Below are 25,077 nucleotides of genomic sequence, written 5' to 3'. Positions count from 1 at the left end.
TTCTTATTGAAAGCTGCGATGAACACATATTCAAACTTACATAACTTCAATTACGTTTAGACTTAAGTCCCCATTATTTTCAATATGTATTCGTAAACAAATATGCATATTTCAATATGTATTTTTTCTTTGTGTAAAGCTCAAGCGAACACGACATATAACTTGTACATTTTATCTTATGCTGTAATAATTTAATATATATAAAGATATATATATATATATATATATATATATATAATATCACTATGATCTCATGAATATGTTCATAAGACAAAAGTATATATGTAAATGAAAAACAAAACAAAACAAAACGCATAAATACATGTAAGAAGAATTATAAAAACAAATGCACAAAAAAATATATATATGAAAAAGAAATAAAAATTTTAAAAACCATTAATTAGCGCTTACATAAAAATGATAACATTTAAAATGAAGTCAATTTATTTTAAATTCATATTTGTATTCAACGATTTTGTATGTTATTTATTACTGTACTTATTATGCCTAAAATAATTGTTCACAATCAAAATCTCAATAAGCCATGTACTTTCAGTCTATGCTGCCGATTTTAGACCTTTTTGTGACTTATTGTTTATATCCACTTCACTTGCTCGCCACATACCGAGCCAAACTAACCGAAAACACAAAAATATCAAAAGTTTTCAAGATTCGTTTTTTTTTTTTGTTTTAATCGAAATTATTGTGAAGCATGGATAGTTCGACGACTGACGCACCTAAAGCATACACTCGGCATGTGCTGAGAGCGATTGCATTCTTGCAAAGAGGTGAATCCATCTTTATCAATGCGGACGATATCGTTAAGCAGGTGTTGTTGCAAATGCGTCGCACAAAGAAGTTGGATGTGGTGAAAAGCCACGTGCTGAAGTCGTTGAGCAGCTTGACACGTCTTGGAATATTATCCCGAAGTCCTAGCGCCGAATACAGCTTCTATCAGTATCCCGCTGAGCGCCCCCCTTTTCCGGCAAGGATTAGATGCACTGTAAGTTCCACTTGAGCCCAGACTTAAGTTTGTTCTGTTCCGTAAAAGTAACATACGTCCTGAGCACAGAAACGCAGGCGCTTCATTGCTGGTCGCCCACCACAAAGGACGAGTCGCGCGTTAGTTAATCCCAGTTGCAAGTCCCACAATGGCAAGACTGCCAAAAATATTACATTACCAAGGCCAAGGCGACACTTTCCATTTAAGGCTGAGTATAAAACTAGGCGTTCATACGCCTATAGTTTACGCAATCATGTAGTATGCGCATGCTGTCGCCCTTACGTTGAAACATTCAATAAATTACGGACTGGTTGCTTGAAGGCCGTGGCTGGCGAGGACTCGAACCACTCGAATGTGTCCACCGTAACTGCCGAGCAGAATGACGTATTGATGAACGAAATTGAAAATCCGCCCACTGTGGATCAGTTGCGTGTAGAACAGACTCCCGGAGCTTCGATTGTTTTAAAACGTTATTCGTTCGATTCCCCAACACCTATTGTTGTGGAGAGAGAGCACAAAATAGAAACCTAATCAAATAAATGCTGTTTAAAAAGTCTGGATTTTATTTTAGGCGCTTAGAGAAGAATACATAGGCGGCTGCACTGTAATAGGCCGCCAACAATAGATGGCGTATTACAGATTTCCACACGTTTTTTTTTAGTTTCGCCCTCCAATATATGAATATACAATATAATAGCATACCTAGCGGGTCAGATAATGGCGTCCTAAAAGTATGCCCACTGGTTCCCACCGCTCCGTTTGGGTATGCAATGAAATTTTTGATTTTTGTTCGTCTGCCTGTTTTTTTCAAAAAACATTTCAAAAAACGTGATATGCAGATCGATTCCAGAGATCAGTACAAGTTCAAAAATGTATAACTTTCCAAAATCGGACCATTTTTAGCCGAATTATAAAAAAAAAGTATAAAATCTTTGCTTTCAGGATACCTTCGGCAACTCACTAACCACGCCCAGTTATGAGTTGGAGCATAGCTTACCAGGCATGCTAACAATTTCCCCCACTGGGACAGTGATTTAGCATATCTTTCTCCTTATCCTATCTATTTAATATTCTATATATCATTTCAAATTTTTCACTCTTAAAAACTGTTTTATAATTTATAATACTCTCTTAATTAATATAGCTCTTTTTCAATTAAGCTATTTACTTAGCTATAGATTTTAATAGCTTAGCTGATAAAATTATCTGTGAACAGAAACAATACCTCAAACTTGAAGGTGATGCTATTAGAAATTTAATTAATAGATAATTACATTAAAAAAAAGAACAGGCCAGAAATACACAATTGCAAATAGCAAGGGTTGATCGTATTTGAAGTCCCCAGGATACGCTAGGCGATGTCCTAAATAGTTGTTCGTTTTAGATAAATTAATAGTTTTCTGTTTTCAAAAATGTCGTTTGGGGGTCGTTTGTCCGCTATGCATAAAAATCAGCAGAAAATGAAATCCAGTCCCGGCAGTCGAATCTTGGAAAACCTTAAATGTATATTCAAAGATATTAAATATGGTTTTCATTCATAATTCACATTTCGAATGTCGCTTTTCAACCCTCGCTTCAGAGTTTTGAATGGTGGTGCGATTGCTGGCCACTTAACCAGCGAATTATGCTACCTAAGCCAATTTGTAGTTTTTGTGGTCGCGGATTAAATGCTCATAATTGCTGCAGTGCCGCACGCGACTCAGTAACAGGATACGGTGCACGGATGCGGGGCAGCGTGTTACAAAAATGATATGTTATTAACGGCTTAAGCAGGCGATGATAATGTTGGCGGCACGGCGCTGCTCGGCTGGCCCGTTTTTGTTTGGCCTGGCCTGGCCTGGCCTGGCCTGGCCTGGCCTGCTATTATTATTTTGGCAACCTGCGCCCTGATTTGACACATCCGCTTCCGCCTACGGCATGCAGCTGTCAATCAAACCGAGCCCAGCAAATTGCTGGCATATTTAATTTGAATTGCGTTTTCTAAATCTGAGCGTATGCCTTCACAGCCGACTGGTTATCGCTTACCAACTGCAGAGTCTAATTTGACATTTGAGCGTCAGCGCGTGTCGCATTTGCAGCTCTTTGTCCGGTGGTTCGGGTCATGCGAACTGTCCGTCAAATGGCCCACGATGAATACTTACTAGTTTTCAATTAAATTTAAAGCTACACTAATCAATAGGCCGCCCCCAACCAGTGTGCGCCTAGTTTATGATAATTACTTTTTGGTCCAACACCTGCCGGCAGCAGCAGGCGAACTGGGGAATCGGCTGGGGGCCGGCATTGTCATACATTGGCAATTTTATTATCCGCCCATACCAAGTGCCAAACTTTACCACAAAGGCAACAACAACACAATCGACCCTTCCGCCATCCAATTCTAATTATTAAAATTATAGAAACAGGCAACATGTGCGCGCTGTCGTTTTCCGCAAATTTAAGTTAATTAACTACCCGCGGTTTTTGAAGCCAGAAAGTACTGTGAAATTTAAGGCTTATGAACAGTTAAATTTTAACTTAAGTGAAAATTAAATGAAATACTCAGAGCTATTGAATGGCCCAGCAATGTCTTAGTTAACAGGCATATTGTATATTGAATACTTTGGCTGAAGAAATATTAGAGGCTTTTTCTTTATCCTATACGTTTCTATTTGAATTGTGAATTTAATAAATATTCTTAACTATTCACACCCTCTGCCAAAATAAGTAATCAGAATTATGTTTCAATTAAAAGTTGCTTTGTGCAACTTGAAAGCCACTTAAAATTAATTTAATTATAAATTAAACATAATTATGGTCGCATGTGCTTGGCTTGTAGTTCAAGTGTAGGTAATGCCATCTAATTGGCTTTCAGCATAAAGTAGCAAAAAATTAATTTCGTTACACGCTGTTAAAAATCCCCAAATCGCCCTCAAAGCAGAGACTTTGTATATGCTTGCAAAATGCTCTTGTAGCAGAAATGCATTAAAAATTCATTACAAAGTGCACACAGAGGGCAACAGTTTCTCTCTCTCTCTCTCTCCCAGCGAGTATATTTAAGAAACTTGCAACTCATGCCCCGAACGGGCATGCAACATACTTTGCCACAAGTATTTCGCCTCCTTAGAAGCTCCTTGCTGCGAATATGTTGAGTATTTGCGACTTAAACAGCCGTCGGTCTCTACAAAAACGGATGATTGCAAAAATGATAGCAAAGGATAAGTAAAGGATATATTTTCGCTTGTGTGTCTGCTGAAGCCTAAAATGGTCTCAGCCTGCAGGTCATAAGCAAAACTCATAAGGCATTGGCCGAGTGGATGAGGGCAGCAGCGATCATAATCAACGTCTTTTGGCACTTTATTGACAAACTAATAAAAACAGCGCAAAGGAGCCATGGCAAGGACTGGCGGCAGTGCAAGGAGAGGAAACTCGGACAAAACGATTTATTAAAATCCCTGTGCATGGCATACATAAAAAGCAGCGCAACTGACCGTTGATATGATGAGTAATTTGCTTTTGGCTTTTAATGCTCCAGACAGCGATGACTGCGTTGAGGATGGGGGGAATGAGGAGAAGGCTAACGGCAGCGATGTCAGAATAGTTGCAGGACACGGAAATTAGTGCGGAAACGGTTACTACGCTTAGCAATCTGTCAAAAAGCCAAAATGTAATAAATGAGACACAGGACGCACACACACGCACACATACAGATACTGCAATCGTTAGCTGTTAGCTCCTGTATCATCATCGTGGCCATCAACATAATTCATATAACATGCCAGAGCACGACAAAAGGCTTCCACAAGAGGACAAAGACGCCAACTACTGCGACTGATGTCAAAAGGGATGTCTTTCATATATGGCGAACACATGTGCCATATTTCATTACACGTTGATAAGTGGTCATTTGTCCACCCGATTGGGGTAGGACAACCGAGTGGAATGGGATTGGGGCATCTGGCAACGGGCAACGGGCATCGGATATGCTTTCTGCATGCCAACAGGCATTTCATAATAATTTTAACAACCTTTTTTACGCAAACATGAAGCGGACCGGACCAGACCGAGCCTGATATTAATATTATATGCGTCAGTTGGATCCAGCATTAACTGGTTCATGCTCAGTATTCATTTTCATATTCATATCCATATCCATATTCAAATGTAATGTGGCAGCTATCGGTATGAGATGGGGGGTGTATGACTTTACAGAGAAAAATCAAAGTTTAAATTTCACAAGCGAGCTCCAGACAGAAATTCGGTTCAGTCTACATATATGTATTCATCTGTTTATCCTGACTGACTGACTGTTGATCATCGTGATCATCATCAATATAAAATATTATTTAAGACGTGATTCACCGATATCGGAAATCCACTCTAATGATTGCAAATGGTGGTCAAAATAAAGGTAGGAACTAGGGTCGGTCAACGCCGGGTACTAGCTATTTTCTTCACTTATGTATATGTATATACATTTGTTTATATGTATGTATGTATTTATATATATTGTTGCATGTTACTTGTATTTAACCAAAAATACACTTAGCGTACGTTCAGCTGCGCTACAATTAAAAAAAAGATTTTTTTATGTTGCTCTCCTATGCGATTCTCATGAATTCAAGTAGGACTTGTAATTCTTCATGCTTTGATAGAAAGTGATGTGTTACAATTGCAAGTGTATGGGCAGTCTATTCAACTTATTTGTGATGTTTAAATTATTGTATGTAAGTTCATGTGTACATGTATGTGTGTCTGTAGAATGTTTGTATATTTTCTATGTAAGTATGTGTTATGATGTACGTATGTTTATTTGTATGTATGTGTGTGCATGTATGTACATGTTTATGTATATTTCTATATGTGTGTGTGTGTGTGTGTTTCGCTTCTCATGAATTCAAGTAGGACTTGCAGGTCTTCATACTTTGAAGACAAATAAAGTTTTTCATCAAAAAGTGTGCCAGAAATCAACTTTATTTGTTTACTGGTAAACATACTCTCAATTTATTTAACTCTTTCTCCCTCTCTCTCGCAATCTTGCTCTCTCTCTTTATTTTTCTAACTCTCTACTTTTTTCTTTTCTTTCAGTGATGTGGAAATAAAAGTTGGTCCCCCTCTAATGAAAAGATGCAAATGAGCATATGAATTTTTGGGTAAGTGCACAGTTCTTTTGTTCATTTATCATTGTTTAAGAAAAAATTATATTTATTAATTCAGCTCTGATTATCTTCTAGTTATGTATATGAGATTTTTTTATAAATGTTTATTATATTGGATCAATATTAGTATTATATATTTCTATATTGACCCAGTTTGGGTATCAAATTCAAATCATTTGAAACTCCTATTCTATTCCATTATCATCATCATCATCATCATAATCGACAAAGTGGAGCTGTCTTTGTTTTATAATTACAATGGGTTTTTTCCGTAATGTTGGCTCTTCCTGCTGGGTTTGGGTCTGCGGAATGTTCTCCTGACTTGGCAAGTGCATAAGCTGAGTTTCAGGCACATCAACCTGCTCTTCAGCCAGCCCGCCTTTGGATTTGGGCGAGTACTTCAATTGAAAGCGCTTAAGAAATTGCGGCACTGGCGGCACATTTCCTATAGCATGAAAGGCAACTATTCCATTTATATGCCGCGGACGGAGTAGACTGCAAAGCTGAATGAGATTAATGCGATTTGGCACTGGCGACCACTGAAGTTTCTCCAAAGGATATGGCTTTTCCTGTGCATCGCAATCAGCGCTGTTGGAAGCTACAACTTTAGCACTAGTTACGTAGCCGGCCACCTCAAATCGGCGTAGATCTGATGTCAAGCAGATGTAGTTATCCAAATAGGTGTTCGACAGCTTGATATGACCGTAGAGTGTCAGGGTTTGGGCTAGTCTTCTGATCAGATACTCATAGCCCAGCAGGGGCACCTTGAGCACAGTCGGGCTTTTCATAGACTCTCCATAAATGTAGATGCCCCTGGCGATCTCTTCGAAATCCACATGGTTGAACGGCTGATCGACTGCCTGGAGATTTAAAAAGAGCACCTCAGTGCCCTGTGCAATCCATTCCTGGTAGGTTACATTGCCCATCAGCAGACAGAGATCGTCCTGCTGCACAGCTGAATAGTACAAGAGCAATCTGCCGCCATGCACCTTGCGGATGAGCAGCATCAGGCTGTTGCCCAGGTCATTGCCGGCACAGAGCATCAGCTCCAGACGCTTGCCATCGCTGAGGCGCAGTATGAAGGGTTGCGCTTCCCTAAGTATATGGAAGTCCTGCTCCGATATGTTAGCTCCACGAGAGCGTAGATAGTGCAGCAGTTGACTGGCCAGCGGCTGGGTCGTGTACATTTTGCAGAACTTCTTAGGCAGTCGGTCCACCTGCTCCTCCATGCGATATAGATGTGTAATGAAAACCTTGATGTGGCTCTCATACAGCTTCGGTATCACATCCACAATTATTTCTGGATACTCCTTGAGGCGCATGTTGCTGTTTTAAGCTTAAAGGTAGAAGAAAAGGTAGAAATAGATTAAATTGCGCCAGTATTCCATCGCAATAAATTGAAATAGTTAATCAATTTGATAGCTACACCCACTTGGTGACCTTTTTATAAAAAGTTTATTCAACCATTCAAAAGCGGATACGTTATTTATGACCTATAATTGATTAATATGAAGTCGCGACTTTGACTTTGCGTAATTTCCCCAAAACCGAAACAAAACAATACCAAAACAAACGTTGAATAAGGCGTAAACAAGTCGAAAAATAACCGAAGCTGGTTGAATGACAGGCATTGGCATAGATCCGAAATTGGCAACAATTTAGCTCGTTTTAGCTCGCGAAAGACGTTTCTGGCACAACCCACAATCTTGAGATTTCGGTTTCGCTTTCAATATGACCGCCAAAACGGGCCAAGAGCCAACTGCTGGCTGGTTACCTCACCCAGCCTCAGTCAGTAAAGGAGAAAAAAAAAACGTGTAAATTATTATTACGTTGCTTTCAGACCAAGGGAAAAGAAAGCAGCGTGGGGGGACCCGCTGTGGTCTGGGGTCTCTGACTAGACCAGAAAATTACTCAATGTCGCTTAACTTGGCTGCAGCTAAATGCCATCGTCTTGTTGTCTTCCTCGGTCTGTGGAGTCTTGTAGCTAGCTGGCAGCTCTTTCGGTTTCCACCCGGTTTCAACTTTCACTCTCCGGACGACTAATAATTTGCTTACCTCTGCTTGCTGGTTTCTGCCTGCAGCTCTTGGCTCATTATGATTAAGCCATTTAGCGGGCCAACTGGCTGTCTCGGCGGCACCCAGATTCGCTGCGAGTATTGTACAATAATTCGCCTGGCTATTTATGAAGCTTACAGAAAAGTGTAACAAATGGTTGATCAACATGTAATGCAACTGTCTGATTTAATTAAAGTAGTTACCTCTGCACAATAGGTTGAATGAACTATGAACTATCAGCTCTCCCAACGAAACTCTATGTGGGAAACAAGTTTATAATTGTCAGCCCATTTATGCATATGCGATTCCAAACAAATCATTCGATTTAATTGCAATGCTTCAAATATATGACCTTTTCACACTGGCATCCATTGAAAATGGCAAACAAAAATCGTGCAAATATTCGTCCGACTCTATAAAATATACACGATAGGGACCGTATATTTAAATTTATGTTTCCAAAGAATAGAGACTCCAACTTATATGGTTTTCAAATATACACTTGTCTGCGCAAATCACCTTTCTATGCGATTTTCATTAACTTAAGGTACTACAAAATATGAGCATATTGTGAATTGTTTGGGAAGTAAACTTTTCTAAAAATAAGAAAATGTGACTTTGTGCGGAAAACTACTGATTTAGTTCATTTTATTTTTGCGGAGTATGCTTATAGTATTGTAATTTAAGCTCTTGACCCACGAGCTTCATTCATCCCCATCTCTCTCTTTCTCTGGCTCTCGCCATCTTTCTCAATCTCTGCCATGGCAGCTCTCTAACTAACAGCTGCTGATCGTTTCGGCAACGTTTTCACTCTCCGCCTGAGCATCTTTCTCCCGCTTGCTCTGCCCCCCTCTCAGCAACCAGTTGGGAACCAGGCAGCAACTTGGCTGGGCCGGGCTTGGCGCATGCTCAGCGCCGGCGTCGCGTGTCAAACGAACGCCGCACTCACAGCCGGAAAGACGTCGCTGGCGCATGCGTCGTTAAGAAAACAAAAATATAAATTTCGTTTCGATTTCGTTGGTGGTTTCTATTTTTCTGTTGCCACACAACGCGGACGAGAGTTACCGAGAAGTGCAGTCAGTAAGTGGAATTAAAAGCCGAAAGTGTGCAAAATCGGAGCCGGCTAAACAATTGTATCTGTGTGTATGTGCCGCAATTGAGAGTTAAACAAAGCGTAGCAATTGTGACAATAGAAGCGGCCCGACTATTTTTAAGTTCAACCAGCCAAGAAATGAAAGTTGTCTGAGTCGTTGAGTTGTGCAAGTGAATAAAACATTGCGTAAAAATTAGCCGAAAGCTAACAAAAAAAATAATAAACAAAACAAATAAATGACTCATTCTGCAGTTGAACCCCAAATCGAACCTCAGCACGCGTCACACATAAAAGACAAGGGGCCGTCAGTGTGACTGGATTTACCAGCTCCGCCCTCGCTGGCCACGCCCAGCTGCTTTGGGGGCCAACAGCACTAAAGAATGCACAACACGTACGCTGCTTTTTGGTTTCCGTGTCCATATCCGTGTTCGTCTTTAGCCCAAAATTGGAGCTCATCTCAAGCGTAAAGTGTCCTTTCGTGTAGTTGCCGCTTATTGGAAGGGGGACGGGGGGGAAGGTGAGAAACCTTATAGCATTTCGGTGCCATGTTGTTCCGCACTTGTGCGTGCCTCGACACACAATCGAAACATTTTGTGATCCTGGCACCTGCTGCTGCAACAAGGGGATGGCACCTCCAACTCCACCTCCACATCCAGATGAAATTAGCTGCCATTTCTTGTTGTAAATTCCGTCGCAGTCTGTTGCTGCAGCTAGTCTTCGTTTTAGTGCAGCGCCCTCTGTTGCCTGTTGGCAGCAAATGCAATTTTCTAGTACTTGCTCGTTGCGGCGTCTCCGCCGTTGCTTGGACCATAAAATTTTGGGCAATTACAGTTACAGCTGCATGCTGCATGCGGCAAGCTGCTGTGGCAAGTGAGTCAGTCTGTCAGTCATTTGGTCTGTGTGTGTGTGTGTATGTGTGTAATTGCATGAAATTTAAATTTTATATGCGACCAACACATATGGCATAGTCGTTTTTATATTACGACAAGCATAAATAATAAATTTTGCTGGTTTTCCAGCTGTTTCCATCTGCTCCAGCAAACACTTTAAAGCTTTAACGTATTTTTTTTTTTAAACTTTTTGTGCGTCATCTTATTGAGAAGATGTACTTTAAATTCAACTTGAGCAACACACAACAACCTTGACTTCATTTAAATGCAAATCGATCGACGCCAAGTGACGCCCTAAACAAAACAAAGGCAATCTTTATGGTGAAATTTATGGCATATGCGGCAGAAAAAAAGTGTAAAATAAACAATGATTGTTGTAAAATTAATGAATGAAACGAGTGCTAAAGTTAAGCTGATAGGTAGCTCAGAAGAAGGCCAACAATATAATTTATATTGATTAATAATGCGATTATATTCTGCAAGAGATGGCCATTTAAAAATGACTTTCACTCTTTTATAAATGAAGATCAAATATAGTGACATTTTATTAATCAAATGAGAATACATTAAAGAGGAACATTTCGGACTCGATTGTTTTAGACTAGTGTATGTTTAATGTGAGATCTTAACTCCGTGGAGTTGATTTTTTTATTTTTATTTTGTCAAAAATTTGCTAATTATTTGTAATATAAATGTGCTTTCGTTCAGTAAAAGGTATGTTTATCTTTTGAATTGAACGTTCAGCATAAATGAAAAAGCGAAGCTTGACAGGAATAAATTTGAAATGCCTTGTAGGTGGCAACTATTCAAAATGCTGGTCATTAATTAAGTAGCTTCTAACTGATCCTATAAAATTTGAAATAACTTCGTGTTTCCCTTTTTGACCGATCGATTTAAATAACAACTTCCAAGTGCTTAATTTGATCAAACTATAGTTATGGAAGAAGCGTAATAGTGGCCAATGGGAACACATAGATATTTCTTAATCTGTCTGTCTGTTATATGCACTTGCAGCATAATAATATTGAGCATTTTTTACGAGAACAAGTGTAGACTGCATCATTTTAACTACCCAAAGCTTAGCAAATAAAAATCCAGAGCAGTGAACGTGTCAGACTGTGTGTATTAAACTTTTAAGGCCTGTCAACGCTCTGTGGCAACAAATGGCGACAAATAAAACGTCACAATAATATGAATAATTTAGCATTGGGCTCAAGGCGCAGTGCACTAGAGCAAAGCCAGAGTCGGAGCCAGAGTCAGAGTCAGACACAGACACAGAGACGAGCACCCAAAAGAGCTAAAGATTATGGATATGATTATACGGCGTAGTCATCGTCGAAATAAAGCTGATGATTACGGTGGCAAGTCGAGTCGAGTTGCGGCGTGCGGCTGCATAAACACGGCACAATCATAAAAAATAGAATTAAACAAATGTCAAGTTGTCGTCGTCGTCGTCGTCGTCGTCGAGATCTCAACGAGCACGTGAGAATTGCATTAATATGAATGCAAATGTGCTGCATTCCCACTCCTTCGATGGGGTAAATCTATAAATTTATGTGCAAATGTAGCGAGAAATTTGCCGCGAGGACTCTAGAGAAATTCGCAATCTTTTCCAGTTTGTAGTCAAGAGACCTGACAGCAAGTTTTTATGTTATTGTTGCAGGCGACGTGCGAAAAGTGGCTTACGCTTATGAATTGCTGACGTTAGCTGGGGATTTCCAATTGCGAGAAACACAAAAGGCCACTCTCCTCACACCTACTCTCACACACACACACACGCACACACAGCTCGGCAGCAGCATGCAGTTTCGACAACAGCCGCAAAGTACTATGCTATGGAAAATTGCATTTCTAATTATCGCATTAGTCGGCAACGTGTCGTGCATAAGAAATGGCGACGGAAATGACGAGTGAGTTCACGTCTACCTTAATTTATGCAAATTTTACTGTTTCCCCCCACCCAAACTGTCAACTAAACCAAATCCCGCCCACTTCCTGACAGGCAGAAACACATTTCCGCAAAGCTGAAAAACTTTTTTCCCTCGGAGCCGCTGATTGAAGTGAACGCCATTGCTGCACAGTCCTCCCAGACGTCCGCACGGGTAACGAATGGCGGTTTTCGACCCTCACAGATGCTGGAATTTACGCCCTCGGATGTGATGCACGGTGGCGTACAGCGTTATCCGCCCAGTTATCTGGAGCCCAACTATAAGCATCAAGTGCCCAGCTCCTTGGCCAGCCTCAATCCGCAGCAGACGGCGATGGACAAGCAGTTCTCCTTTCCAGACGAGACCCGACCACAACAGCAGACCTCCTTCCATAGCTATGCCAGCACCCAAATACCCACCACACCGGTGGTCAGCTATTTGGATCCCTTTACACAGCAAAACTATCGCTATACGCCTACGCCCACGCCCACAGCCACACAGGCTACGCCCATTTACATTCAGTATCAACGCGAACAGCCCGAGGAGCAGGGGGATCAGGCCTACACGGTGCAATCGTCGCTGCTCGTAGGCAACCACTCGCCGCAACATTCACGCCCCGTTGCTGCGGACGAGGTGTATCTGAAGCGACCCGGCTATGTCTTCGATGAGAGCCCCACGACGACCTATCGCCGACCAGTGACAGCACCCACAGCATCCACAGCGAATAAAATTTCATACGATTCGCATGATTACCCGCCGCCCAGCTATGCCACACAGCAGACATCCAATTTTGTGCCACAGCAATCCAAGCAGCAGCCACAGCCACAGCCTCAGCCACAGCCACAGCCACAGCGACTCCGAGAGCACCATCGGCCGCCTTACAACCGCCAAGACGTCAATGACAACCGACCAGCATTGGCAGGCGGCTCATCGATAAATGTGCCGCAGCCGCAATACACGCAGTCGTCTAATTATGCAAACAACTTTGGTAATTATTTGCAGCGACCACCCAGTTACCCTGCCAACTCCCACTCGCAATCGCAGTCGGAATACAACCCCACGCACTATCAGTACGAGCCGCTGCCTCAGCGACCACTGTCTCAGCAGCAGCAGCGACCGGGACCCAATTACTATGAGTATCAAATTGGCGAGATACCACCCCAGCCGCAGTTCAGTTATCGTCCTGGTCCGCCGCCTGGCTATCGACCGCCTTACCAGCAACCAGCGGCAGCAGCAGGGGCTGGAGCTGGAGCTGGTGGCCTGGCCACTCTAGCGTCGCTGCTGAGCTCGACGCAACAATATGCGCCACAGTTTACAAATCTGCTTTTGGGCGGTGGCGGTGGCGGTGGCGGTGGTGCAGCATCCTCCTCTTCCTCCAGCAGCAGCCCATTAGGCAGTCTCTTAGGCGCTTTCGCCGGCACACAAGGCACGGGGCAGCACGCCCGACCGCCCAACACACAACTCATTAGAGCCCTGGAGAACATCGCACGCAACGACGATTTGCAGTGTGTGCCCAAGGTGCTCTGCCAGATGATTGCCGGTCAAACGTTACGTGGCCAACTGCCAGGCTTCATTACATCGCCGGCCATAACCAAGTGAGTAGCAGCAAGAGCTGCCGCAATTGCCATCCGAAATAATGTGGCAAGGGCTTAACTTGCAAGTAAATATTATTAAATTTACATTCCCATCCGATGGCAGCTCCCCCCGTTCTGTGCTCGTTTAATTTCAAGCAAGCGTTAACTGGGATTAGACCTCATTCATTATGCAAGTCGATCTGGCCCGACCATATTGATTGTTCTATGAAATGAGCCACGCTCTGATTGAGACATGGCCAGCGGCCGGGGGTTCTGTGTGTGTCTGAAGCAGCTCGTCTGTAAATTGATATTGTTTGGCTTTTCGTTGCAAATTGGCATTTACTCAATTAAGTTTTATAAGCAGCCTAAAAGGCAGCTGGGCAACATTTGTTAGATAATGAGGAATATAATAACCATTGAATTTAAGTGAACGTAGCTACTCGTCAGCTGTGTACTAATATTCGATCAGGTTTTTCTGGGAGTTTTAAGAAAATCGTCTATTCACATATATATGCAAGGTACTTTGTGAGTAGTTAAAACTACCACTTGTTCACCAAAATACCGAAATTAACTAAGTAAAAGTGGCTATTTTCGGAATGACGAAGACTGAATACCCTTGCAGAATTATAACTTACGGGGTTGCATATAGGTTGAGCCCGTGATTGGCAAGGCTTGGTGAGAATATCTTGAAGAACAAAACATTTTCCTTACAAACCGATTCTTCCCACAAAGCTATATGATGTAGTAGTCCGATGATAAGGTATGTGTTATATTTAAGGAGCACAGTGAAACTGAAACGTTCCGAGTGTGATCAAGTTATTTTGAAAAACTAAGAAGATTTTCATACAAAAACTTCATTTTTGAGCGATCGTTATTCTTGTGATCCGATATTGACAAATAAGATCTGTTGATTCGATTCAGGAATATAGATACGTTATGGAATATAGATAATATAGATAGGAATCAGAGACATAATCTTCGATGCGTTACACATTTAATGGCAGAATTTTAATACACTCTGTAAGAAACAGCCAAATGAAGGGACGGACATAAAATATGTATTTGTCGGGACGGGATGGCTGCCTTTTTGCGTAACAATACCCTCAACAAGAATATACTAGAAATATCAATTGAAAAAGGGTTCTCAAAAACCAGTGTAGCAAACCTTTCAGCCCAAAAGTACCTAGCCAGACACAGATACTTGGTACTTGGAAGAAATAGCAGGAAATGCTTTAATTCTAAAGTTTTTAAAACTTTTTCATTAATTTCATTTCCAACAGCTTCTTGGCTGGCTTCCCAGTCGCCTCGCCAGCACTCATTTATGGACGCGCAGCACTGCTTGGAATTAGCGGGGGCGAACGAAGCTGTTTTCAGACCTATGAAAAGTGCCCAAAGAATGAGGTGAGCTGATGGCTGTGAGCATACCAATCAAGGGTGTTTAATGATTATTAAAAACTCAAACTGTCTAGATGGAAATCATTCACTATCTGAACAATCATCGCGGCGGGTTTTTTAAGTTCTTCAGCGAGCCGGAAGAGCAACCAGCTGTAGCACAACAAAGCGAATCTGGCGGAGGCTCATTGTTCAGCATACTCGCAGCGCTGACGGGCGGCGGGCAGGAGCAGGGGCTGGGCCAGGTGACGCGCACAACGCCTCGGCCTAGGCCGCGACCCACACAAAGACCCAGTACGGACATTGCCGATGGCATCGGCAGCTTCTTCACCCGAGTGCTGTCCGAGTATTTAAGCGGCGTGGAGTACCAAAGACGTCGCAGAAGGAGAAGGAGTCTGTTGCCAACGGAAATTAAACGCAACATTCAGGCGGATAATGGCCGCTTGATGCCCGTTGATTTTCATGATGAAGAAGATGACTTGGATACCCAGACACCAGTCAAGTTTCAAGATGATGACGAGGCTGAGGCAGCCCAGGCACACACCGAGCTGATAGGTGTGCTGCAATTTCCCGAAGACCAGGCTGAGGGCGAGGGTCGCATACTGCACTTCAAAAACGAAGAAGGAGCTGAGCATCATGACAACGGAGTTGTGCGATTTCCGGATGCCACGCCGGAAGCTCTGCGCGACAGCGAGCGAAAAGTTATCTACGAATTCAATCGAGATGCAGCTCAACGTAAATTGAGATTTCCCCAAGACCAAAGCGAAGGCGAGCGGCAGGCTAAGAAGTTGCAACTGGCCGAGGGTTGGACAGCTGTGCTGCCCAATGGACTTGGCGAGGAAGACTACGGCGTGGAGAAGAGGCGTGGCAAGCGAATTGTTTTTAAGGATACCAATGAGGAGCTCGAGGAGTTTGATAAGCTGCTTAGAGAAGAGCAAGTGCAGGAGTACAGGGAAGAGGAGGAACGGTTTAGAGAACAACAGTTTAGAGAGGAACAACAAAGAGAACAGCATACACCACCAAATGCTGTATATGAGGATGCAGCACCACCTCAACGCGGCGCCAGAGTCCTTTTTCCCGATCATTACGAGCGTCATATTCGCAGAGGTAAGATCCTAAACCGACCCACCTATGCGCCCAGCTATGAGTACAATGATAGGGGCGAAGAGAAAGAGCAACGTTTGGTGGTCAGTGATGAGCATAGACCGAGTTCCTATTATCGCCTGGAGACGGAGACATCATCAGACTATCAGACAAGTCACAGTCAAAGTTTTATGAACTATGGCGAATACCTGCCGGGAAATACCGTGCGGTTCGTCGAGTCGAATGACAGACCCAGCTATAATGCACAGTACAACTATCCGAATGCGAACTATATAAGCAACAACCGATATAGCAGCACTTATCAGACTACCTCGACAAGGAGACCCAAACACGAGGATGATAGAAATATATATGTGACTAATTCACAAGGTGTGACCGAGTATTACATAAGGCCCGACGGGCGCAAGGTGTATCTGGGCAGCGGTTGAATTTCCAGAGTGTATATACGTCAGACGAGAGGCAAGTTCCCATTAGTTTTAGGTCTGTAAATAATTGTTATCGCTTAAATGCCTTTAAATATTTATTAAATACTTTTTAAATCACAAAAAGAAGATGCTTCAGTCACAGAGACAGCAACAAATCAACAAGTATTTCAAGCAAATGAAATATGCAAAAGAAATGGCACATAAATCTAGCGACAAACGGCGTCATCGCGGGGAATACGTTTGAAAAATTAAATGTGATAAACCGAGGGACACCAGGGAGATAACCAACAAAAAAAACCTCACACACACAATTTCAGCTGTTTTTTTGTTCTGCTCCCAAATGGGACGTTTCACAGAGCCAAATCACACAAAAATGCAAAGTGCAAAAAAGTGCAGCATAGTACTTTTGTGCGGCGGCACACACAGCACACAGCAGGGTTGTCAACGTCGCCAAAGCTCAAAGCAGCGCTTGTTGTTGCGCTTGTCTACATTGCGTCGCAGTCGTGTCGTTTTATTTACAGCACTCGGGCTGGGGCGCTCAACAGTGCCTGCAAACATATGCAACGAGTTAATAAATAGCAAAGCGACGACCAGCGCTCTGGTGCGGGTTTCTGCTACCAATGTGCGGCTAGGGTTAGGGTTGTGTATTTTACCAAAAGCTGTAGTTGTAGTACTTGAAGCGAAACAACCGAGAGCTGTACAACAGTGGGTGGCATATGCAGCAATAAGAAGCAGACGGCCAAATACCCTGTAAATAAGAAGCTACATTATATCATATAAGTAAGAATGTTTTTAGTTGAATTAAACATTCGTTTTTAAAATATCTCACATACTCAATACACACATTAGCACATCATATACTGTCTGCTTGTTTACAGGTTATCCACAAGAAGTAAGGAGGATAATTTTACTTAATAAATAATAATGCAAAAATGCCAAAATGGAAGCATAAAAACATTATTTATGAAGGAACTTTAAAAAGTGAAGTTGCCAAGGGTAAGTTTCTTACAGAAAACTATTTATTCGGCAGCTTAAGTTTCTATTGAACACTTACATATCAAATATATAATACATAATACGTCTTACTAGGAGACCGAAAATTCGTCTGGCAACAATGGCTTAAAAGATATTATTTCTAAGAAATACTTATAAATATTATTTCTTGGTTTTTTAAGCACTTAAACAGGGTATCCTGTGGCTTGAAATAAGTAAAAGATCCTGTTTCAATTTTTGTATTACTAGCTCAACATAGCCTTTCTGCACGGTTACAGGGTATTCACAACGAGTAATGCCTTGCGTCAACAATTTGTGCGCGCCGCTGCAAAGTATGCATGCGTTTTTTTCCGTTGCATGCGTTTTTTTCCGTATGCATGCTTTTTGGCGTATCAATTTTTGTTTGCAACCAGTCGTGTGGGGAGGGGGGGGGGGGGGTTTGCAAGACGGGGGGGAGTGCAAAATGCATTGTCCGAGCAAATGAAACTTCGAACTAACTGGACGGGGTCTGTGGGGGATAAGGGGGGGGGGCTCTTAAAAGCGCAGGCATGACACGGCATAGGCACATACAATTTTCATTTGATTTTTGTTGATTTATTTGCTTATTCTTCATACATACTTATTTAAGTCTAAGCCTATGCTGTCTGTCGTTTAAATTAAAGCCCTTAAAAACAACTAACAATACGAATTGATGAAGAGTGACGATAGATGGAAACAGAGTTGGAGTTGGAGTTGGAAAGAACGTAACAAAGATGTCCATGCGATTGACTGACTACACGATGCGATGCAGATGCTGCAGATGCCCCCGGAACTGCGGCGTCTACAATAAAAAATAAAATAAAGCCCGCCCATGTTGGAGTGGCGCCTAGTCCGACATGCGACCACTCCTTAGCGAGGCTGTGGCGGCGGCAGTGGTCCAGCGCCTGGACATGGCATCCGTTTGGCCAGGTGCTTGCATAGCGGCACATCCCGCACAGCATCGCCGATAAAGACCGAGAGCAGATACCATTGTTTCAAGCCGTCGGTTGATTGCACTTTGTAGTTCCTGAGTGGTTGAGTGGGGCGTGTATGCAAAGAGTTGTTCAGTCAGTCATCATCATCATCATCATTATCATCAGGCGCAGGCACAATAGTCGGCAACGAAAGCGGATTACAAAAATAATTACTTATAAGTAGCGGGTAATATACACAAGTCTCTGGCAGCCTCCCATCACAAATACCCTTTCCACGCACCACCAAAACCAGAATCTTGCCCTGGACTGGGGCCATATTAAAAACAAAAGTAACTTGCGCTTTACCACCAGCTCCACTTGGGCAGGGGCACGAACAAGGCTCATAGGTTTTATGGTTAAATTGTGGGTTGGGTGGAATTCAGTGACATGTTAAAGACTTGCGATGAGTTGTAAATATGAATTTTTGGTTAGTCAGTGCGTGTAAGCTGGTATTAATTTATGAATTATGATCCTGTACAAAAATATACAAGTTATATTTATATGTTAAATACACAAATATTAATGTGCAAAAGAAAACACAAAGCGTCGCTCAGTTCAAAAGAATGAGGTTGTAAATTCATGAGGTACTTGTTTGTGTCATTCGTTTCAATTTTATCACAGGATGCATAGTATTCGCCCTTTTTTTTGCTTTTGTTTTAAGGGGTTATTTCTTTGAAAATAATATGAAATTAATTAAACCAATATAAAAGTTTACAATTACTGCTTGAGTTGAACCGGCAACTTCTCGTCTGTTAGTTTTACGCTCAGACATCTAAGCCGTCATTAGCCTAATGACGCCACTTGCAAGTCGAATTTGCCAAAGGAAAACTTCAGTAAAAATTTCGGCTTGGTCCCCATTAAGTTCGACTCTTTATATATACAAATAACATAATGTCGATATATTTGTGACTTGTGTCCATGCGCATCTCTAACTAAGAGCTTGTCCACTTAATTTGTTGCTGATTACCTTGCAGTGCGCTCAAGCACCAGTCACATCTGGCCACAAACACATAGCTCTACTTTCACACGTCTGCAATGGGATAATTTAATCAACTCAGTAACAAACACATCTGCAGTGCCCTCAGGTCCATTCCAGAGCCGAAAGAGTGCCATGCGAAAAAGGTGCAACAGCATCAAAAATACAACTGACCATTGCAAAAACTAAACTGAAAAGAACCGAGCTGTGCTGTGCTGGGACCGATTTGCACTGTGCGCTTGCATAAATTTAATCAAAAACTTTAATCATATTTTATTATTACAAAACACGTCGTGGGCAAACGTACAAAACTTCTAATGCCAATTACATTTGCAGCGCAACGAAAACTAAACAAACAACACACAAAACGAGTGGCCGAAGGGGCAGGCGGAGGTGAAGGCAACAGGACAGACGAAACGACAAACCGACAGACGTTGAGTACATTTCAAAAATAATTTTGAATATTTGCTCTTGACACGTTGGGGGGGCCAGCACTTGGCGCTGCTCTAGGATGACTGCTCCATGTTCGGGTCTGGGTCTGGGTCTGAGTCTGGTCAGAGACCAACGGAGGGGGCAAAAGAAACTTTGAGTGTTGAAAATTTTGCATGTTAAGTGTGAAAATGTCAGATGCATGTGCAACACATTTGGGCTGAGGCGAGTGCGATATGACACAATATTAAATGAAATTTACAACAATGGCCAAAACTATGAATGCCAAATGTTGCGCATACGACACGTATGCCAGAGGTATCCATGCAAAAAGCTTTTGTTTAAGGTTTAAACTATCTTTTGTTTGCCAAAAAATAAACAAGCATTAAATATTTAAAATAGTTTGCTATAAAACGAAGAATACATTCACTATCAGTGAGCAAGCAGCCAGGCCAAAACTTAAGAGTTCTTTTATTATACAAACTCTAACCAAAAGGGAGCGAGAGAAATTAATTATGAATCACAGCGCTGCGACGCTTGTTTCTGGGAACGAAGAACTAACTGAAAGAAAAAGAAATGGCAAACAGTGCGGAAAAGAATAATTTCCTCAACTTGGAAACGTTGTGCATTGCATTGCATTACCATGACAATAGCGACTGCAAGGGCAACTAACTCATCAGGAACTGGTAAAATTTATGTAAACTTACAAATTGAAATCCAAACCCAATGCCAATGCAATGACATGCACATTTAAGCTTTAGGAGTAACAAGTACGTGAATCCAACTGCAGACAGACAGGGAGAAGACATTAAATTATGCGCAGATGAGTTAGCATGGCCAATGACAATGAGCTGGAGACTGCGGCGAGGGGCTATCGAGGGGTATAAGGAAGGGATAACAACAACGAAGAAATAATAAAAATTGATTGGAAAACATTTTCAACTAAAAACAAGCCATTCATTTGCCAAATGACAACAACAGCAGCGCCAAATTGCAACGTAGCAATAACAAATGCAATCTGAGATGCTCATTTCAGCGCGAGAGAGAGAGAGAGAGAGAGGAATGCCAAATGCGAAAGAGAGGGGGCAGCAAAAGTTCAAGTTGTTACTGTCTGTCAGTCGCCAGTTGGGAAGCCATAAAGTCAGCGTTCCACTCGAACAAGAAATAACTAAGAAAATTATCTAAGCTCTGACAACACCGACACACAGATGTTCTATGCGATGGAATTTTAAGAGAACTTTGACTATGCACATAATGCACCCTATATTTATGCAGCAAAACCAAAAACAATATAAACACTATATATTATCTTTGGCAGTTATATATCTTAATATCCATTGATAATAATTGATAATGTTGCATTTATTGATTTTATATAATAATAAAAATCTGTGCAGCAAAATTATCTAAAGATCCAACGATCTTATCTATGTTGCCTTTTGTTAATATTAATATATTCAAATTTTAAAAATGCAGCTGAACTATCTGAATCTATCCATCCGTATTAATTATGCTGCATTTTTTTTTAAAATAACATTTTAAAAATATTAAATTTGTTGATTTAAAATATTTTCATGTATTTATAATCTATGGTTGTCTTTTCTCTGATTTTCCCTCTGCTGTTGCACGTTAAGTCAGGATTAAAATTCTCTAGTAATTCTTATCGACTATGATTATTTGGCATTATATATGAAAGTTCCAGCATATGCTATAAGCACCATTACCAACATATAGCATGCCCTTTGCAGGCAGATTCATGTTGTGAACCGAAAACTTTGACCTACCTCAAGACCTCTGACCAGGGCGCATGTAGCGTAGCCTTGCCGTCGCTTCCAGACTGCCGTTGACTGCCTGGACGTGAGGCATGCACACGACACGGCTCCTCGAGTATGCAAGCCTGTGGCCCGAACTCGCGCTGAATCTCCTTCTGGGCCAACTGGGCGTCCAAAGCTAGCGGGTGGGCGGCGTCACGTCTGCTACGCGAACGGTACGTATCTGCAAGAGTGGCAAAAGGGAAGTTTTATGTTAGTATTTCGCAGTTGGCAGTTAGCTGTCGTTGGCTGCTTGCTTATAAAACGCGAAATTAGTCAAAGTGACAGCAGATGAGAATGCCAAAGTTACCCTGCGCGTCGTCTGCCGCTGTGGTTGATTGCACAAGCTCGCATAGGAGTTGAGAGTGCAGCACAGCTCAATGGGCAGCTTTGGTATTTCCCTGTTAGCATTCATGATTGCTTGTCATCAAGCACTTGGATTTACCCAAAAAATAATAATAATAAATAAAACGTTGCCCGCAATTCAACTAACAACTAGCCACACGGCTGATTGTAAAATATTCCGGCCAACAACTTGGCTGACTTCAGTTGTCGTCTCCACAGCCTTGACCCCATTTGGCTTGCTTAAGTGGACGTGCACGACGAAGCGCCGCTGCCAGCTTTTGGCCGGCATTTGAGCCAGCGGCCCGCCAATTTTGTCACACATTTGGGTCTGGTTTTGTGCGATGCAGCGCAATGAGCGCGTTTACCTCAAGAGTGCGCCTACCTTGATGAGATGCACAAGAGAGCTTAGTTGTTGGTTTGCGGTTTGTCAACAAATGTTGCAAGACTCTAGACAGGCGGGTTTTGTGATAGTGTTTAGTAGGCAAACATTTAGTATAAGACATTTCTTGATATAACGGAATTAATTGGCTTTTATTGATTATTTTTATATATTTGTGTGAATATTACTTTTCTATTATTTCTCTCACTTTTATGGTTATTTATTATATCTACTATTATTTTGTATATTCTTCTTTAACTATTTATTTTATTTAATTTATTTTTATTATTATTTATTATATTTTATATATCTGGATATTGTTTTGCTCTCACATTTAACTATTCAATAAGTTTAATCTGTCTTTGGTAAATGAACCAATTAACCGGGATTAGCTCTAATTAATCAAATTCCAGACTTGGGAATAGAAATTGTTTTCTCATGCCCTGAAAACTTGTGGTATTTATTAGTAAGGTTTTTACTAAATTATTTTTGTTGTTGTTTATGAAACTTATCTGTTTTCTTTGTTCGATTGAATTTCTGCACACACACACACACCCGAGCCGATTTGAATAATGGCAAATTATTAATTTATGCACAATTTTTTACTTTCACTTAATGAAAAGAAATTGAAATGCCCAACAGCTGAATCATGCCCCAATGCGGCAGTTGCACTTTCACACTCAGCAAAGGGCCAACTTACTTGGGTTGAGGGAGTAGGCCAACTTTTTGGCAAACTGCGACAGACGCACCGACAGGACAATAACTGGAAAACCGACCAGCTGCACGGGCAGCTCGAACAGCGGATCCGGATTTTGGGCGAGGCCCTGCTCCACATACTCCAGCAGCAGAACCAGCAGCACATACAGCGTGGGCAGCAGCGACAGTGTGCAAATGTAGCGCAGATTCATGGTGTATGCTCTATGTGGAATCCACACCCAATCGAAAGAGGAGTCGAGTAGTCGTAAACAGCCGAACTAGGCAACTTGGTGCGTTTAAAGTCTTCGAATGACTGACACGACTTGGGGCCGCCTCAAGCCGCCAAAGCGCAGCAAACAAAAAACTAAACCAAAGAGAGAGGATGACAAAATGATAAAGTGTAAAACTATAAAAAAAAAACATAAACCAAACACGACTCTCTTCGCGCTGTTTAAAGTTGGCGGCCAAGTTTGCTTTGCATTTTGACCAAGTTTCGCGCGGAAGCAAAAGAAGCCAAAGACAAGTGAAAGTGAGGCAATGTGGTCAGTGAAGTGGAGGGAGTAGGCCGAGCCTACTATCTTATGAATGAGTGTGTGTGAGAGTGTGTGTGAGAGTGTGCGTGTGAGTGTGCGTGTGAGTGTATGTGTGTGCATACACACCAACTACACCTTTAAAAGTGGACAAACCAGCTATTGCTCAGCTGTTGCCCCCCGCAACAAAGTCAGTCTCTCTTTTGTATACTTCCCTCTCTCTTCATTTTATTTATTTTTTTTTTTTGCCTTTAATTATGAAAAGTTATGAAATTTTCCATGTTAGTGGCCATTACTTTTTCACTTGGGATTTCCTTTTGGCTAAGACTTTTGGCGTGTCTGCAGTCTACCGTCTGGTATGCGTTACAGTTGGCTTTGCATATCAATTACTTAATCTGCGGTTGTTTAAGCCACGTTTGCCTAGCCGCTCGTTTCCGTTAGCTGCTTCAACCGCGCTGAGAGATTTGTATAAGGCACAGCTGTTAAATAGTTTAGCAATTTTCATGGGGCTAATTGTTAAGAAAAAAAAGAATAGTTAAAAAAACAATAAAATTCGTTTATATGCATGTACACACAATTATATAGGCTAATACCCTGAAAAGAGGCATGCTGAGTTTCACACGCAACTTGTGAAGTTTATAAGACCGATTACTCGTGTTTATATATTCAAAATTTTTATAAAACAATTTAATCTTTAATTTACAGCCCGTTGTACTGAAAATATTGTAAGCCGTACTTATTTGCATATACTAGATTCGGGCTATATTTGACCTCTACCCAAAATTGGCATCTTTCAAATATGTTGAGAAAAGTGTCATAGTTGGGACCTAAGCTATTTATACTTTAGGGCTAGTTAAGGTTTGGCTATAGTAACAAAATTATTTAACCACTTCGGTTCAAAGCCCATCAAGGATAACAGTCACTTTAAAAGCAGATTAGATTAAGAGACATATAATTAGAAAACATTGTAGACAACAAATGTTTGTTAACAGAAACAGACTAATGTTTGATAGTCTCTTATTCAATATTGAAAATCATTTGGCCTGCTGATTAGGCGCAGTTTCAGCAATTTTAAACAGTTTGATTACTAAACAATAACTAAAATAATAAAAAATCTACTCAAAAGACACGCCTAATCGATGTTAGCTAGTGCCGAAATTATTACTACAAGTCCCATTTCAAAACGGCTGCTAGCCAAAGCTTTTCATGAGTTTTGTTTGTTTTGCCAATTAACACAATTTGCAGTTTATTTGAATAACTAAACTTTAGCAATTGTTTACCCAACCATTTGTCAGGTGCGTGGTCTGATCTTTGGAGCACGTGTCAT

At 41.5% G+C, this 25,077-nt stretch overlaps 3 protein-coding genes and 1 long non-coding RNA gene across 6 annotated transcripts; 2 read left to right on the top strand and 2 right to left on the bottom strand.

Moving 5' to 3' along the window:
* Window positions 1–498: 498 nt before the first annotated feature.
* On the top strand, window positions 499–1,556 carry LOC135433137 (uncharacterized). The gene is made up of 2 exons (XR_010437030.1): window positions 499–1,003; window positions 1,073–1,556. It is a non-coding gene; the product is annotated as an uncharacterized LOC135433137 (long non-coding RNA).
* Window positions 1,557–6,323: 4,767 nt separating this feature from the next.
* LOC135433326 (uncharacterized) lies at window positions 6,324–7,367 on the bottom strand. The gene has a single exon (XM_064689343.1). It carries the CDS (start codon window positions 7,365–7,367, stop codon window positions 6,324–6,326), a length of 1,044 nt encoding a protein of 347 aa, XP_064545413.1.
* LOC135433367 (uncharacterized) lies at window positions 7,289–23,552 on the bottom strand. 2 transcript variants are annotated; one of them, XM_064689386.1, is made up of 3 exons: window positions 23,225–23,552; window positions 21,774–21,984; window positions 7,289–7,474 (listed from the first exon to the last, which is right to left on the bottom strand). In XM_064689386.1, exons 1-3 carry the CDS (start codon window positions 23,430–23,432, stop codon window positions 7,405–7,407), a joined length of 489 nt encoding a protein of 162 aa, XP_064545456.1. In that variant the 5' UTR covers window positions 23,433–23,552; the 3' UTR covers window positions 7,289–7,404. The 2 variants fall into 2 exon arrangements, with proteins under 2 accessions (XP_064545456.1, XP_064545455.1); XM_064689385.1 differs by lacking the exon at window positions 7,289–7,474 and adding an exon at window positions 18,165–18,637 and having other exon boundaries at window positions 23,225–23,547.
* LOC135433310 (uncharacterized) lies at window positions 9,138–16,877 on the top strand. Of its 2 annotated transcripts, XR_010437077.1 has the most exons (6): window positions 9,138–9,273; window positions 11,840–12,086; window positions 12,179–13,699; window positions 14,959–15,079; window positions 15,148–16,654; window positions 16,727–16,877. XR_010437077.1 is itself a non-coding variant. In XM_064689328.1 (5 exons), the coding sequence occupies exons 2-5, from the start codon at window positions 11,977–11,979 to the stop codon at window positions 16,600–16,602; spliced, it is 3,207 nt and encodes a 1,068-aa protein (XP_064545398.1). In that variant the 5' UTR covers window positions 9,138–9,273; window positions 11,840–11,976; the 3' UTR covers window positions 16,603–16,694. The 2 variants fall into 2 exon arrangements, 1 of the variants encoding a protein (XP_064545398.1); XM_064689328.1 differs by lacking the exon at window positions 16,727–16,877 and having other exon boundaries at window positions 15,148–16,694.
* Window positions 23,553–25,077: the final 1,525 nt, after the last annotated feature.

The sequence above is a fragment of the Drosophila montana genome, unplaced genomic scaffold (assembly GCF_035044405.1).
Source record: "Drosophila montana isolate Dmon_TW-CO22-7 unplaced genomic scaffold, ASM3504440v1 contig_3217_1, whole genome shotgun sequence".
NCBI classification, from domain to species: Eukaryota; Metazoa; Arthropoda; class Insecta; order Diptera; family Drosophilidae; genus Drosophila; species Drosophila montana.
This window is presented reverse-complemented; position numbering and strand designations above follow the sequence as displayed.

Coding starts and splice junctions, on each gene's coding strand:
- LOC135433326 (XM_064689343.1), bottom strand. CDS start 7,367: ATGGAGGAGCAGGTGGACCGACTGCCTAAGAAGTTCTGCAAAATGTAC.
- LOC135433310 (XM_064689328.1), top strand. CDS start 11,977: ATGCAGTTTCGACAACAGCCGCAAAGTACTATGCTATGGAAAATTGCA. Junction 12,087..12,178: donor AATGGCGACGGAAATGACGA/GTGAGTTCACGT, acceptor ACTTCCTGACAG/GCAGAAACACATTTCCGCAA. Junction 15,080..15,147: donor AAAAGTGCCCAAAGAATGAG/GTGAGCTGATGG, acceptor CAAACTGTCTAG/ATGGAAATCATTCACTATCT.
- LOC135433367 (XM_064689385.1), bottom strand. CDS start 23,432: ATGAATCTGCGCTACATTTGCACACTGTCGCTGCTGCCCACGCTGTAT. Junction 21,985..23,224: donor GGCCTACTCCCTCAACCCAA/GTAAGTTGGCCC, acceptor CCACTCTTGCAG/ATACGTACCGTTCGCGTAGC. Junction 18,638..21,773: donor CCCTGGTCAGAGGTCTTGAG/GTAGGTCAAAGT, acceptor TCAACCACTCAG/GAACTACAAAGTGCAATCAA.